The 17,521-nt window shown below is 41.0% G+C and overlaps 1 protein-coding gene across 2 annotated transcripts in view; it reads right to left on the reverse strand.

The window, feature by feature from the left end:
- The window catches only part of ELK3 (ETS transcription factor ELK3), a 77,118-nt gene that overhangs the window by 17,070 nt on the left and 42,527 nt on the right, over nt 1-17,521 (reverse strand). For both annotated transcript variants that reach the window (XR_009764435.1, XM_061639526.1), the window contains exons 2-3: nt 11,165-11,373; nt 7,377-8,171 (exon numbers count right to left, since the gene is read on the reverse strand). Coding sequence is in view for 1 of the 2 variants with exons in the window: in XM_061639526.1 (XP_061495510.1) it covers nt 7,377-8,171; nt 11,165-11,371 (1,002 nt within the window). In the remaining variant the exon portion in view is untranslated. The remainder of the gene's footprint in view (nt 1-7,376; nt 8,172-11,164; nt 11,374-17,521) is intronic.

Genomic DNA, 17,521 nt, shown 5'->3' on the forward strand with positions numbered 1-17,521 from the left:
TTACATTCAAGCAATATGGTCGCCATACAAAACTGACTCGGAGACATCATACACTGACACAAGGACCACTGCATACCAGAAAAGAGGAAGTCAGTCATGATATTTATTATTTATTAGCTGACAATGTTAAAAACCATGGCTCTGCCACTACTAGGGTTGCCAGGTCCATGGCCTGAGACCGATCCTGTATCTTTAGGAGAAGAGAAAGTCAGCCAAGTGCAGGTGTTCTTGCAACTCTGTAATGGGAAAAACCACAAGGTGGAATTCTCCCTCCCCCCTCCACAACTTTTAAAGATACAGAAGACCTCTTGGAGGCTGGGCCTGGCAACCAAGAGGTCCTCTGTATCTTTAAAAGTTGTGCAGGGGGAAGGGAGAATTCCACCTTGTGGTTTTTCCCATTACAGTGTTGCAAGAACACCTGCACTTGGCTGACTTTCTCTTCTCCTAAAGATACAGGATCAGGATCAGGCCCTGATCCTGGCAAGCCTAGCCACTACATCAGGGGTCAGCAGCAGATCAGCAGCAGTTAGCTGCAACCAAAACCAGCTGCCTCCACAGGATGTGTGTTCATTTATGTTTTCATGCTACCCTTAGGGGACTCCTCATGTTATCACCCACAATCTCATTATGTTTTGATTTTGATGATATTTTAGCAAATGTGGGTGGGCTACCTGTTTTATTAGTTAGTGGTTTCCCAGTACTGTGCAATTTTTGTATTTATTATATTTTATTTTTATTATATTTCTGTGTTTCACTGTAAATTGCCTTGAAAGAGTTTACTTTCAAAGGTGGCATATAAATATTTTAAATAAAACTAAAAATCTGGGGAGGCAAGCATGTCATTTCTTTCAAGTTCACAATTAACAGTTAACGTATAATTGGAGTTGCAACAGAAAAACAACCAACATTTCCACCACCAAACAGTATTGCTCAGGATACATTAGGAAATGCTGTTTATAAATGTTCACATAAAATGTGTGTTTTTAAGGAGTGCAATTCGGCATGGCTTTTAGATAAGGGAACTGAGCTAAGGGAAAAACTGCACAAAGGGATACCTGTTGAGGTTCTTGTCAGCTAATGTATAATATTATTTCTTTTTTCTCAACAGTGCTATCTGTCAACATTTGATACCTGTTGCCCAAGTTTTGGCACAGTGGAAGAAATCCATTCCTGAGGATTCCACCCCCATAACGCCATTGTTTTTAGATGCTAAACCCATCTTCTCAACCATTCCACCAAATAGCGATAGCAGTATTTGCCACCTCATGGAAATCTTTCCACATATCTGGATATGTGGATTAGATAGGATGGCTAAGGCCCACTTTAGTTTGTAGGGGTATCACCCAACACTGCCTCTGCTAGAACCCTTCTTTTAAAAAAAAATAGACTTCAGTGAATCCACTTCTAAGACTATGCAAAATTAAATTTCTATGTACTCTTATTTCAGAGTAACACCTAATTCAAGTAAAGCTTGCCATTCAGTAAATATTATTTATTACTATTAAATGTATGAATTGCCTTTTACATGCGTCAAGGAAATGTACAAGCACATCATGAAAACAGCTAAAAATAGTTTTTAAAAACAATACAAAAATAACTGAAGACAGGTTTTTGTTTTGTATTATTTCTAAACCTAAGGCAGAAACCTTTTCACTCAGCTAGAAAAAGTTTTCAAAACAGAAATGTCTTCATTTGCTTCCAGAAAGCACAGATAGTGAGCAACTATATCTCAGCAGGAATGCTGTTTCCTAGAACAGGGGCAGCCACATCCTATATGTATAGGATGAGGCTGTAAATGTCTTAATACTTAATACAACGCTACTCTAAAATAGTCACCTTATGTTAAAATAGCAGACTCAAAACTGCTGCTGGAGCAAATAACATAAAGCTCTTGCAAGTGGGCAGTGAAGGAAGAAGAGGACTGAAATCAAAGAGAAAATCCAATGCTCACTAGCACGATGTGTACCTTTCAATGCTAGTCTACAGTACCAACCTTCTGTTGTTACCAGATGGATAGCACAAACAGTAGCTGATGCCTGGGATTCAGTGTCAGAGATTCCAGAGTTAAAGCCTATCAGATACTTAACGCAAAAGGGGAGACAGTTGCAAAGACCCTCGTTCTGCCCTTAAGGAGTCAGACTGTTTCATTCTGAACGCCACAAAACCACGTTATGATTAAAGAAAACAGCTTGACCTAAACATGTCATTTCATATTTTGTCTGAGAAAGGCCATGGTGCCAGCAAACTACAAAATGTAATTAAGCTGCTAACAATCTATCCCACTCTGACTAAGGTTAGGATTGCTGACTGGCCAGGAAAAACCATGGTGGGGGAATAGTTTGGCCTCTTATTGTGCTTTTCATGGAAGCTGCATGGGTCGCCAATGTGGTGCCCACATGCACACATATCCCAGCAGAGGCCTTCGTGGGCATCTACAGTATCCCTTCTCTTAGGCTTTTTTCAAGCCTAATTGTTGTGGAGGAGTGAGATCTTCTCTTGCTTCCTAGCTGCACTTTCCATTAAGATCACCACCCCCACCCCGAAGATTAGACTTAAAAAACAACTCAAAACCTAACTGCTGACAGAGGGGGAAGAGTGAGTTTACATGCACCTATTTGATTGTGGTGTGTGCATGTGTGGTTGCCACGGGTACCTAGGTGCATGGTTGCTGTGTGCGTGTGTATGTGTGTATAGTGCCTACACCAGCTACTCTAGTTTGCAAATGTGCCCATAGGCCCCAAAAAGGTTGGGGACTCCTGCCTGATAGCTAGATAGAGCTTTTCATGGCAAGGAGATAAACATTAGTACCTGGAACTACTGACAGAGGCCCAGCTACATGGGCTAGTCTAACAGCTGGTAACCCTAACTCAGGTTATGCTTGAACTTACCACTTCAAAGCAATGTAACTATACTCAGCCTATTTCTGTATTAAGTTCCATTGTGTCTAACACTGCAAAACTAAATACACTGATTACAATGGACTGTCCTCTTCATAATGTTTTGGCACCCTGGTCCTGAACAGCCATTGTGCTGATCATGTTTACAGGCTTTACTAGTGGTGCTATCCATATGAATGACAAGATTTACAAGTTGAATTTATCATCCCTTTCCCCTGGTGATATCTGTTAGATATCCTTAAGAACATGTCACATTATAGTTATGGCAAAAGTTATTGAAGTATGAATACTTAAAAGATTATGATAATGTCATTTGTTATTTAATTTAATTTTTGTAAATTGTATTGTTTTTATTGTATTTTTATTGTATTTCTACACCTGTGTTTATTTGTCTTTGTAAGCTGCCTTGAGGGCCTTTGGCCGAAAGGCGGGGTATAAATAAAATTTAATAATAATAATAATAATAATAAAAAGATTATAGCTTTTCAAGTAGATATGCACATTAAAATATTTTACTACTTTATACTATCTACATTGCCATAATGTATAAAGTGGTTTCTAATGGGTAATGAGTGTTTAGGTTTCTAGCAGGTAGCTAGAAGTGGTGGCTCATCTCCCCTGGCAAGCTCTTAATGCAGGAATGAAGTTTACATGTGTGCATGTGGTACAGTTCCACAATTCGTTCCAACAGGTCTTGATCCAGAATGCCACTAACTCCTTTTATCCAGAGACAACCACTTAGAACTGTGTGTTAAATCCAGACTTGTTTTGCAAATAGAAGGGCGCCTTCCTTTCACAGCTCAGATTCAGTGCAGGCTCCCTGATGGAGGAAGAGAAGGAGGCCATTTTTGCAGACTTCCCCCTTCACCCAGCACCACCTTTGCACTGTTCTGGAGGGTATTCCAACCCTTGGCATAGATCGGTGGGTAGAGGCAGGCCTGGCATCAGCAGGCGGCCAAGTTGGGCACTGGCCGAGGCCCCTGGGGCTGGGCAGGTGTGGCTCCTGCTCCACAATCTGTGTTAGCATCCGGTTGCACAGCATGCATGCCGATGCTGGCATGGATCAAGGAGCAGCAGCCACCCTCCCAGGCAATACCATCCCCATTGCCCATTCTAAATATGACTTACTTTTGAGTAGACATGTACAGGTTTGTACTGTTAAACCATCCTGTAGCAATTTAATTTAATTACCCCTTGAGGGAAGGTATGTGGAGAACCAATGTGTAATTATTCCCCCATAGAAAAATCCATGTAGCGTACTCTGTGTCTTTTCCTGAAGCGAGATCAGACTTTAACTACATGTGAATTGCCTATTATCTACCTGTCATAAACTAGGTTTGGGTCATCTGAAAAATGCCACCTTTCTTAAAAATGATTAATTAAGGGTTTTTTTAAAACCTGATACAGTAATAAATGAAAATTAATTATCGTTCTCCTAGTCCTTCTCTTTGCAACAGCACATTTTCAGCTTATGTGTGCCATGAACTTTTATTCTACTCCTTTTGTTACATCATTTGGACTATATAAAGACTAACAAATTAACAAGGATTGCACAAGCATTAAGCCAAATGCTGTTGATTAGCTCAAGAGTAAGCTACGGATCTGCCCAGTGGATTCCTTTAGCGGCTAACTCAGATGAAATTACATCCCAAACAGCCCACATCCAATTTCTATCATGACTGTTCAGAAGACCTCCACTGAGAGAACCATGTAGCAAATATTATACGATCCTGCAATGTCTTTGAAATTAAAATAGGCTTTAATGTCTTTCCTCAAAAACTAATTAATGAGGTTGGTCTTACAAGCAAAGAAACAAGTCACCTTTCATGAACAGGTACAGCATGTGATACTGGGGGGGGGGGGACCACTCAAGTGTCCCTCAGTACCTATGATCAGGATTTGATCCAAGAAATTCTTTTATTTGTATGTTAGCCTTTCTAGATCACATTCTAAATATGTTGAATGAATATGAATTTAATAACAAGTGCTTATTGTTGACCTAGCTGTATTTCCTCTTAACTGTCACAATCCCTTGGCAATTGTAATTAGTTTATTCTGTGTTAAGCCATGGAATACAAGGACAGCACTGCAGGCACAGAGGACACTGCATTACTGAGATGGGCCTACTCAGTGGTGGTGCCCTTCCTTGGAACATCCTCTCCAAACAGATTCAGCCCACACTACTGTCATTTAGACGAAGACCTTTTTATTTCCTAAGGCTTTTAATTTTCTCTGTTTTTATGTAATACTGGTTTTGCATCATTTATGCACTGCTGACCTACTGATTTTTATGCTGCTGCTTCTACTTGTTTTATTTGGGATAACCGTGTCTTTAAAATCTCTATTGCTAAGTAGTTTGGGGGGGTTTTTTGATTGCAGGGAACATTTTAACAGAAAAACATTTTAACAGAAAAGTAAGTCATAAATATTTAAATAATAAATTACATGCTGCCCTTTTTCTTTCTGTCCTTTTTTCAAAGGTCACAGTCAGGGTTGATTTGATTCAAATCATGAATTAAATTGTTTCTCTGAAAGACTCAATTTTAATAATTTAAATCATTTAATAGTTTAAATCATTTAATAGTTTAAATCACTAATGAGGAAGATTCTATGATGATGACGATACCCAGCTCTATTTCTCTGTAACATCTGAATCAGGAGAGGCCGTGCAAGCACTGGACAGGTGCCTGTACTCAGTGGTGGGCTGGTTGCAGGCCAATTAACTGACTGAATCCTAGCAAGACGGAGACACTGTGGGTTGGTGGTCCCTGAGTTCGGATAATTGGTCAGTTGCCTGCTTTGAATGGGGTCGTACTGAAAGAACAGGTCCATAGTCTGGGAGTGCTCCCGGATCCATCTTTGTCTCTAGAGGCCCAGGTGACCTCAGTGGCTAGGAGTGCCTTTTACCAGCTTTGGCTGGTAAGACAGCTGTGGCCATTACCAGACCAGGATAGTCTGACCACTATTGTCCATGCATTGGTAACCTCCAGGCTGGATTACTGTAATGTGCTGTATATGGGGCTGCCCTTGAGGTTGGCCCGGAAGCTGCAGCTGGTGCAAAATGCAGCAGCACAACTACTCACTGGGGCAGGGTATTGCCAATATGTCATTCCACTGCTGAAAGAATTGCACTGATTGCCCATTAGCTACTGGGCCAAGTTCAAGGTTCTGGTTTCGGTGTACAAAGCCCTATACAGCTTTGGGACCAGGATACCTGAAAAACCATCTTACCCCTTATATACCCAGTTGATCACTATACTCTGCAGGTGAGAGCCTCTTGTCCCAATGCTGTGCTTAACATCTATATGGAGCCCTTGAGAATGGTCATCAGGTGATCTGGGGTGAAGTGTCAGCAGTACACTGATGATACCAGCTCTATTTCTCTGTAACATCTAAATCAGGAGAGGCTGTGCAAGCCCTGTATCAGTGCCTGGACTCAGTGGGGGGCTGGATGAGGGCCAATAAACTGACTCTTCCTACTAAGATGGAGGTGCTGTGGTAGGTAGTTCCTGAGTCCAGATAATTGGTCAATTGCTTGTTTTGGATGAGGTCATACTTCCTGTGAAAGAGCAGGTTTGTAGGCTGGGGGTCTGGGGTCCATCTTTGTGACTAGGAGTGCCTTTTATCAACTTCTGCTGGTAAGCTGCCAGACCAAGTTCTAGGTGCTTGTTTTGGTGTACAAAGCCCTATACAACTTGGAACCAGGATACCTGAAAGATGGTCTTACCCCATATATACCCAGTTGATCACTATGCTCTGCAGGTGAGGGCCTGCTGCAGATACCATCTTATCAGGAGGTCCATTCCGCACAACATAGGAAGGGGACCTTTAGTGTATTGACACCGGCCTTTTGGAATTCCCTCCCCATAAATATCAGACAGGTGCCATCTCTGTTATCTTTTCATTGTCTACTGAAGTTCACAAATTATTTCTCAATTTAGAATGGATTAGTCCAGAGAAAGAAAAAATTCTCTCTACACCTGCAGAAGAGGCTACTGCTGTTAAGAGCTGGATTACCACTTCAGTGGTCTCCTCCTTGTTCAAATCTACTCCATCTCCCAAATTCTCTATTCATTGACCTTCTCTATCATTGCACTTATAGACAGGCAAGGCCGAGAAAGAGAGAGAGCATGCACTTCATGTACATCACCTGCAGAATAGCACTGATAATCTCCCATCTCCATAAACTGCTGTTAACATATTCATATAATGTAATTAAAAGTTGTATGATTAGAATTCTTGATATCTTTTTACTAATTATTTTAAGAAAATTTTGAAATCTGATTTAAATTTAAAAAATTAAATTAAAACATTATTATTTTATTTTTTAAAAAATCATTTATTTTTATCAATCCTGGGCACAGTATATGCATTGTAGACAGAATTGTACTCCAAGGAGTAAGTCCCATTACACTCTGTGGAGCTTACTTCTAAGTAGACATGGATAGTCTTGCCTTGTCAAAGTGTCCCAAGTCTTACCTGAGCAGTGAAGAAAGCAGGAGTCAGAGATCCCGAAGGGAGCGCTGGACTGTTGAGGGCAATAGAGCCGAGGTCAGTGCTTGAAAGAACCATTGGAGGTGCTGGGATCTCCAAACCTTTGGGTTTCTTAGCCTTTGGGGGAAGAGAAGGAGATTTTGTCTTGGATCCTGATGAGAGGTTCAGTGGCTCAAGAGAATCGGAATCCTGGCAGTTGGACTCCAGAAAGATGTTTCTGTGTTCCGAGGCAAGGGGAGAGTTAGGAGACAGAGATGGTGATCGGGAGGAAGATGGCGAAGCTGATGAGATGCTGGCAACATTGGGCAACATTAAAGATGATATTTTTGCAGAGACGGAGGATGCTAAAAAAGCAGAAGCAGCTGCTGCCTCAGAGGTTGATGGCAGTGACACTATGGGCCTCATGACTTGCTTATCTGATTTGTTTGTCACAAATCTTATAACAGTTCGGACTTCTTCCAAAGGTGTAGACCCTTCCAGTTTCTCCTCCAGCTTCTCTGTTTTGATCTGCTTGAGAGTATCTGGCTGGTTTTGCAGGGAGTTGATGGTGAAAGATGAGTACAACCCTGAATGGATATATTCATTACGGCTTGTGCCTTTCAGGGCTGACAAGCCATGCTTTTGTTGTTCTCTGCCTTCAAGAGGTATCTTGCAGTCGCTGTCCTGCAGCAAAAGGCTTTCCCTGCTGATTTCCACAGCATGAGGATCCATCTTTAAAATATCAGGGAATGACACAAACTTGTACACAAACTTCTGCCCAATCACCTTCTTGATGATGTTCTGCATTAAACACCAAACCAAATGTAAAATTAAATAGGATTTTCACAAAATAGTTCAGTGCAGAGAATGTGCTCTACCATGCAGAAGGTCCCAGGTTTGACCCCTAGCTTCTCCTACTTGCCGCTCGGGGCTCCTACTGGAAGGAAGGGTGGGATATAAATCAATTAATTAATTAATTAATTAATTAACCAGGTAGCCGGGGGGGGGGGGAGCTCCAGGCCATTCAGATAATTAGGCACAACATGGGTTCCAGTTTAGCCTGCAAATCCATGTTCCCCAAACCACGGCCATCTCTGTCACCCCTGATGTGACGTCAAGTGAGGGACAGGTGGAAACATGACTTCCAGCACACAGCTGGGAGCCTTAAAGCACACTCTCTGGAGAAGCCAGCTCCCAGTTATGCTTGGACAAGGGAGACTTGCTGTCATCACCAATCAGCTGATTAGTAGTGAGGGTAGGCCAGCTGGGATTGACTGTGCTAGTGAGTTCCTGTAGCGCAGTTGATCCCAGCAGAAAGTGGAGCTTGAAGTTAGTGGCTATCAACTGATAAGCGCTGACTTCAAGCTCTATGGGATCAGCTTTGCCACAGAGTTCCCCATGAGGAACTCTGCAGCCAGCCAATCCTTGAAGGTGTTTGCAAAAAACCATGCAGGGCTCCTTGCAAACTCCTTGCAAAACGCCCTGCCCAGTGCTTTGAAGTGCAGATATTCAGTACTTTGATGTGTTAATTGGAAACATTCCAAAGCACCATGCCGGGCTCTTTACAGGCCCTATGTAAAGAGCCAAGTTCGGCACTTTAAAGCACTGACAATTGGCTGATCATTGGCACTTCAAAGCACCGTGCTGTCCTCTTTGCAAGCCCTGTGTGGTGCTTTGATAACTGTGGGGACTTCAAAGTGCCTTATCACCTGACATCCTTATGACATCAGGTGACTGACAGTTGGGTGGCTCTAGCCACCTGACAAACTTGGCCTAGAAGGGATAGGGGAAATAAGGATCTAGCTGCTGGCCAGAACCAGTTCCCAACCCGTGAGGTAGCAAGTGATGGGAAAGACCTCCGCCTGAGATGCTGCAGAGCCACTGCCAGTCAGAGTAGACAGTACTGGGCTCAATGGACAAATAGTCTGACATGCTACAAAGGCAGCTTCCTATAATCCTACAATATGTGCAATACAATTGACAATGCTACCTCACAGAAAACTCAGGAGTTTTCTGCCTCTCTGCACCATTTCTTAAACTTCTTTCTGTACTTTCTCCTTGCCCTTATAAGCCCCCTAAAACTCCTTCCTGCAGATCAACAGAGGCAGGAATAGCTAGCTAACAAATGAACAAAACATTATGGAGACACAATCTGCTGTCAGAGGGTCATAAAAGCAATCATGTGGGATAATCTAAACATAGGATCTCACTTCCGAACTACAGATGTGAAGATAAGGAAATAGGCGTCATTGTTTTGATTTGCCCAAAGGACTGAAATGTAAAAATGGTACATTTTGGAGAGGGAGGATTAGGAACACCTCTTATTAAATACGTTATCTTTCACAATAAAGAGTGAAATATTTTTTAAAGCTGTATGTTGAAATATTTTTGTTACACAGACAGTTCACACTGCTACAAATATCTTACATCCAATACAGTACTCAAAGATAATGTAATGGAATAGTAATGTTAATGAGAATAGCATCATTAATGTATTTGCCTAAATTACCAAACAATATAACAATATTGTTTGGATTTGATGTTGGAAAAGTACTTTCAAATGTGGCAAAATACAGATCTGTCATCAGGTATTTGGTACAGAAGTGCAGTCTGGGAGTCTGTCAGGCATATTGCTCCTGCAGCTCACTTGTAAGGCCTTTGTGCAGCACTCCTTTTTCTTCTTACATATCTCAGATTCCTCCATCTTCTGCATCAAATAAAAGAATCTGACAAATATTTGAAAATATGCACACAAAATGAGGGAACAAACTGATTCAAGAAGCTTGTTGCAATCTGTGCAAACCTTCCATTTTCTGAATGAAGGGGTGTGTGATGCCCCTGTAAATGTAATTATTGTAAATATGGTAAGTGCGGGTTTATTGGAGTATATGTGGTAAGTAGACTGAGTGAGAGGGGGGAGTACATGGGTTGGAATGTTGATGAGTGTTGTATGATGATTGGCTGAGCGTCTGGGTGTCTGAAGGTATAAATGAGAGGATGACAGTGGTGTGGGGGTTCGAGTGCTGAGAGGGGTTTTTGGAGAGGGTGGTGGTTGGTTCTGGGTTTTGGAGGGGTGGATTGGATTTAGGTGGGTAGTGAGGCAGGTTATTTATGACTAAGAAATACAAAGAGTAACACATCTTATGAAACCACACACATTGACTGAACCTTTAAGTAATTTTGTTATTCCCTGTGTAAATAAATAAATAGTTCTTGGTTTATCAAAATGCCTGATCCTTGGCTGGGTTTCACAGACCAGAAGGGTGGGCAGGGCATATACCAAGGTTGGGAAATAGTATCAATGGTGGCAGTGGTGAAGAGATAATGTAACATCAGCAGGTATCCAAAACAACCCAGGGCTGTAATCTTTATAGGCACAAAGATACAGAGGGGGGTTGTGGCCTGTAAGTGCACCCAGACACAACACAGCAATAGGCCAGGAGGAGACTAAGGCACAGTCTCAAGGCTATATTGTTTACAGAGAGTGTCAGGTGGTAGTTCCTAGCAGTGGGATCTGGAGAGATCTGTGCTAGGGCCGGCAAGAGAACAGTTTGGAGAGCAGGACCCTGAGGTGGGGCCGTGACAGGGTGGTGACCACGGGAGGGGTCCTGACAAGGGGGTACTTGGAAGAAGGCCTCTAAAGTTCCTCTCTCAGGACCCTGATCAAGAGCTGCATGCAGAAGTTGCAGGGCACTAGTGCAGGAGAGAGACAGTGTGTACAATAATTGGGATAAAGCTAACATGTTACTACTTTGGTTTACTTACTTAAGTATTACTAGAATTTAAAAAATTACCTTGTCATAGTAGTATCTCAGCGCTCTGCTCAGTTTGTCATAATTCATGTTAGTTTTGTTTTTTCTGAGTCCCCACAGCTTAGCCACTTCTTCTGCCTTAAGCAGCTTAAATTCACCATCATTAGATGTCCAACAAATTAGGTGTTCGTGTTTCTGATCAAGAAGCAACTGCAACAGGAACTGCCACAACGTGATTGCACTCTCCATGCCTACAGTGGACCCAACAAGGGGGTGGGGTGGGAATACAATGTAAACATTGCTTAGACTCAAGTTAGCCTCAATGACAACTTTCATATAGAATGATATATATAATGTACTGTCTTGTAAAACAAAAAAAGGAAGTACAAAGTACTAAAGAATATGTATTAAAACATCAAAATAAAGCCTACTATAAAATTATTGCAAAGATTTTCATCACTTTAGAATTATGTTTTTATTATTTATTAAAATTTATATACTGCTTGATCGTTAAAAAAGCTTCTAAGTGGTTTACAAAAGACATTAAACTAATTGATAAAACTGTTAAAAACAAGTAATTAAAACATTTTTAAAATAAATGAACAGGAAAAAAATTAAAACACATCAGCATCTATGCATCTGGATAGGCTTGCTTAAACAAAAAAGTTTTAAGCAGGCGCTGAAAGGAATACAGCAAAGGCACCTGCCTGATGTGAATAGGCAGGGAGTTCCAAAGAGTTGGTGCTGCCACACTAAAAGAACAATATCTCACAAGTGTGGAACAGATATTATGTGGCACCTGTAACAGTGCTTGTTCCATAGATCAAAGGGCTCCAGTGGGCACATATGGGGTAAGGTTGTCCCAAGCTGTTAAGGGCTTTATATACCAATAACAACACCTTGAATTTCGTCTGGTAGCAAATCGGCAACCAGTAATCCTGTTAACTCAGTATTATAACATTCTAGATGAAAAAAGATTCCAGCCTAAATCCAACACAAGCCTATTGATTCAGTGGGCTTAAGCATGCCTCTGTGCTGGATTTAGGCCTCCTTTTAAAAAGGAGATCAGTTCTCACATTAGACTATTCTGAGAAACAGACCTTTTTCTGAATATCAAATGTTCTAAGGATTTTCCTTTTTGCACAATAGATCTTTGTTTGCTAAAGAAACTATAGTTACCTCTGTAATATAAAATGGGAGCCAGGCTGCCATTACATACCTTCTCTCCCTCTCTCTAAGGGTAAACAGAAAGGGACTGCCTAACTTTAATCTTATTTTTGTCCTGACTATGTTGTAATTCCCAGATTTTTACTTTTCTGCTGTTGCTTTTCTTGTTGATAGTAAAAGCAAAATAAACTATGGCAACATGTAATGTAAAGGTATCAGTGAGGTTCCTATAACAATGTGTTGGGGTGGACGTACAGCTCATCTACACATGAAGAGACGTTATATAGTACATCTACAGGATTCTTGGGACAATTAAATGTTTGAATGCTCCCTACATAGAGAAGTGACGGTGAAAAGGTCACAGAAATGTCCAGATCTTTAATATTCCCCACAATTTACTTTCTTTATAAAGGCTACACTGAAATCAGTGGGCTCACATCCACTCAATTCTGAGCTGCATGTGGTTTCTCTTCCATAGTTTCTCTCCCATATTTCCATTGGGTTTACTATGATTATTAGGCCAAAACCCTTCACAAACACACGAACATACACTTATACAGTGCCTTGCAAAAGTACTCAGACCCTTGACCAATGCTCTCATATTACTGAATTACAAATGGTACATTGTAATTTAACTCTGTATGATATGTTATTTTGAAACACTGAAACTCAAAATCAATTATTGTAAGGTGACATTGGTTTTATGTTGGGAAATGTATGAAAGAAACATAAAAAACTGAAACATGTTACGTGCATAAGTATTTAACCCCTGTGCTATGGACTCTCCCAGTTTACACAGATGAAAGTTCTAGGCTTGATAGACAATATAAAAGCTGACAAATCACCGGGCCCGGATGGCATCCACCCGAGAGTTCTCAAAGAACTCAAATGTGAAATTGCTGATCTGCTAACTAAAATATGTAACTTGTCCCTCGGGTCCTCCTCCGTGCCTGAGGACTGGAAAGTGGCAAATGTAACGCCAATCTTCAAAAAGGGATCCAGAGGGGATCCCGGAAATTACAGGCCAGTTAGCTTAACTTCTATCCTTGGAAAACTGGTAGAAAGTATTATTAAAGGCACACAGAAGAACAAGCCTTCTGAAGCAGAGCCAGCATGGCTTCTGCAAGGGAAAGTCCTGTCTCAGTAACCTACTAGAATTCTTCGAGAGTGTCAACAAGCATATAGACAGAGGTGATCCAGTGGACATAGTGTACTTAGACTTTCAAAAAGCTTTTGACAAGGTGCCTCACCAAAGACTTCTGAGGAAGCTTAGCAGTCATGGAATAAGAGGAGAGGTCCTCTTGTGGATAAGGAATTGAAGGTTAAGAAGCAGAAAGCAGAGAGTAGGAATAAATGGACAGTTCTCCCAATGGAGGGCTGTAGAAAGTGGAGTCCCTCAAGGATCGGTATTGGGACCTGTACTTTTCAACTTGTTCATTAATGACCTAGAATTAGGAGTGAGCAGTCAAGTGGCCAAGTTTGCTGACCATACTAAATTGTTCAGGGTTGTTAAAACAAAAAGGGATTGCGAAGAGCTCCAAAAAGACCTCTCCAAACTGAGTGAATGGGCAGAAAAATGGCAAATGCAATTCAATATAAACAAGTGTAAAATTATGCATATTGGAGCAAAAAATCTTAATTTCACATACACTCATGGGGTCTGAACTGTATTGAAAATAAAACAGCCGATATCATAATGCCATTGTATAAATCTATGGTGCGGCCGCATTTGGAATATTGTGTACAGTTCTGGTCTCCTCATCTCCAAAAGGATATTATAGTTGGAAAAGGTTCAGAAGAGGACAACCAGAATGATCAAGGGGATGGAGCGACTCCCTTATGAGGAAAGGTTGCAGCATTTGGGGCTTTTTAGTTTAGAGAAAAGGCAGGTCAGAGGAGACATGATAGAAGTGTATAAAATTATGCATGGCATTGAGAAAGTGGATAGAGAAAAGTTTTTCTCCCTCTCTCATAATACTAGAACTCGTAGACATTCAAAGAAGCTGAATGTTGGAAGACTCAGGACAGACAAAAGGAAGTACTTCTTTACTCAGTGTATAGTTAAACCATGGAATTTGCTCCCACAAGATGCAGTAATGGCCGCCAGCTTGGATGGCTTTAAAAGAAGATTAGACAAATTCATGGAGGACAGGGCTATCAATGGCTACTAGCCATGATGGCTGTGCTCTGCCACCCTAGTCAGAGGCAGTATGCTTCTGAAAACCAGTTGCCGGAAGCCTCAGGAGGGGAGAGTGTTCTTGCACTCGGGTCCTGCTTGCGGGCTTCCCCCAGGCACCTGGTGGGCCACTGTGAGAACAGGATGCAATTACCTTACCATTGGCCTCCACCTGTGAACTATTAAAGTTGCTGTCACATTACAAGTTCATTACTTCGTTTAAAGGTCATTAGTAATACCAGTAAAGTAACATGAACAAATGATAGCCCTTCATCATACATGTTTACATAAATGTTTATACATGTAGCATATTCCATTGACATCAGTGAGCCTTACTCCTATGTAAGTACAGTAACTTGCAAAAGTAATCAGACCCCTGACCAATGCTCTCATATTACTGAATTACAAATGGTACATTGTAATTTCGTTCTGTATTATATTTTGAGTTTTGGTGTTTCAAAATAAAATCAATTATTGTAAGGTGACATTGATTTTATGTTGGGAAATGATTGCAAAAACCATAAAAAACTGAAACATGTTGCTTGTATAAGTATTCAGCTCTTGTGCTGTGGAAGCTCCCAGTTTACACTGATAAAAGAAATTGCCCTGTAGAGGACACAACTGTCTTACCATTGGCTTCCACCTGTGAACCAGTAAAGTTGCTTTCACACTGTCAGGATAAAAACCCCACTGTTAAAGGATCATTGGTCAGGCTGTGGATCTGAATGAAAATGAAGACCAAAGAGCATTCTACAGAAGTGAGAGATAATGTAATACAAATGCATAGATTAGGAGAAGGGTACAAAATAATATCCAAGTGTTTGGATATCCCAGTGAGCACAGCTGGATCAATAATCAGGAAGTGGAAGCTGCATCACACCACCCATGCACTGCCAAGAAAAGCCTGTCCCTCAAAACTCAGCGCTCGAACAAGAAGGAGACTTGTGAGAGACGCCGCAGAGGGGCCAACAATCGTTTTAAAGGAGCTACAGAGTTCAGTCGCTGGCAGTGGAGTGCACCAGTCAACCATATCAAGAGCTCTGCATAACACTGGCCTGTAGGGGAGAATGGCAAGAAAGAAGTCGTTACTCAAAAAGTACCATCTGAAAGCACGTCTGGAGTTTGCCAGAAAGCATAAGAGTGCCCCAGCTGCAATGTGGGAAAAGGTGTTGTGGTCAAATGAGACCAAGGGAGAGATTTTTGGCCAAAACGCAAAGCACTATGTGTGGCACAAACCTAATACTGCCCATGCCTCAGGATACACTATCCCTACAGTGAAGTATGGTGGTGGCAGCATCATGCTGTGGAGATGCTTCTCATCAGCAGGAATTGAGCATCTTGTTAAAACTGAAGGAAGAATGGATGGAGCAAAATACAGAGAAATAATGCAAGAGAACCTGCGTCAATCCACTAAAAAAATGAAGCTTGGGAGGAAATTCCCTTTTCAGCAGAACAACGATCCCAAGCACAAAGCCAAAGCAACACTGGAGTGGCTCAAGAACAAAAAGGTGAATGTCCTACAGTGGCCCAGTCAAAGTCATGATCTCAATCCCATTGAAAATTTGTGGCGCTCTTTGAAAATTGCTGTCCACGAGTGACGTCCAACCAACCTGAAGCGAATCTGCCAAGAAGAATAGGCCAAAATCCCTCTGACACTGTGTGCAAAGCTGGTATATGCCTACCCCAAAAGACTTAAAGCTGTTATTGCAGCAAATAGTGGCTCTACCAAATATTAATGGGGAGGTTGAATACTTATGCAAGCAATGTGCTTCAGTGATTTTTTTCCTTACAAACATTTCCCAACAAAAAACTAATGTCACCTTACAATAATTGATTTTGAGCTTCAGTGTTTCAAACTAAAATATCACACAGAATGGAATCACAATATACCATTTGTAATTCAGTAATACGAGAGCATTGGTCAGGGGTCTGATTACTTTTGCAAGACACTCAGTGTCATCTCAGTGCTAATATTTATGGCATTTTTCATGGAACTCTAAGCAAACAGCTTGAACATTGATAGATTAATAACTGTTTTTAGTTTTTAATAAATTGTAAAGAATTATTAAACAGTATAAATTATCTTGGAGGCTTCAGTACATTGGTGTTGCACCTTGTTATAATATCTTGTATATTTTATTTATTTAAAACATATTACATACCACCCTTCATTTGATTTGGATTCGAGGGTGGTGTACAACCAGACTTTATATTATAGTATAAAACAACAAAGCAGCCAATAAAGCCCTTAAAAGCAGAACTAGGATTTGCAGCAAACTGAAATGTCAGGGTAAATAAAAATGTTTTTGCCCGGCACTGAAAAGATTGCAAAGATGGTTATTTATATGCATTCCCTTGCTTTTATTTTGCAAATGGATGGAACGGCTTGATCTAGCCAGAAATATGTTGTGCTTCAGTAAACTCAGACACTTTGAAGCATCCATTTCTTTCTTGTTTCTGCACTGCACAGAGAGCTTTTCCCTCTTTGCTTTTCCTAGCCCGATTGCCCATTCCACCCACCTAGTAAACTCAAGGGGGGAGAAAAACCACTATAAATTCTTTCCAATTCTTGCTCCTTACTTTAAAAACAGCATTGCAGTTGTAAAACACAATGGCATAAAAGCCACAAAGGTTCTATTTATTTCAATGCAATTTGTTTCTAAGTAAATGGACTCAAGATGACAGGGACAGTTAGACAATCTCACTTCCTATATCCCAAGTGCATACATATATTTTTTGCTAACAAAATGAGGCAATTGCCACTGTTTGCACATCACTTTAAACCATAGTTTAAAATAAACTATGGTTTAATGTTAACAAGCAGCATGCTGGTGCATGCTGCCGAAATCACAAATGCTTCACTCCTGCCTATCTTCAACCAGGAGGAAGCAATCCAGAGGCTGACTTTTGTGTTACGAACCAGCGCTTGTAGTTTGTTTCCTCAAAAGAAATCACAGGCAATAAGCTTAAGTTTCGTTCTAGCCTTACTGTTCACTGTTTGTTTAAGGGAAAACAAACCACAAGTGCAGTTTCACATGTAACACAAAGTCAGTCTC

Source organism: Rhineura floridana, chromosome 8 (assembly GCF_030035675.1).
Source record: "Rhineura floridana isolate rRhiFlo1 chromosome 8, rRhiFlo1.hap2, whole genome shotgun sequence".
NCBI classification, from domain to species: Eukaryota; Metazoa; Chordata; class Lepidosauria; order Squamata; family Rhineuridae; genus Rhineura; species Rhineura floridana.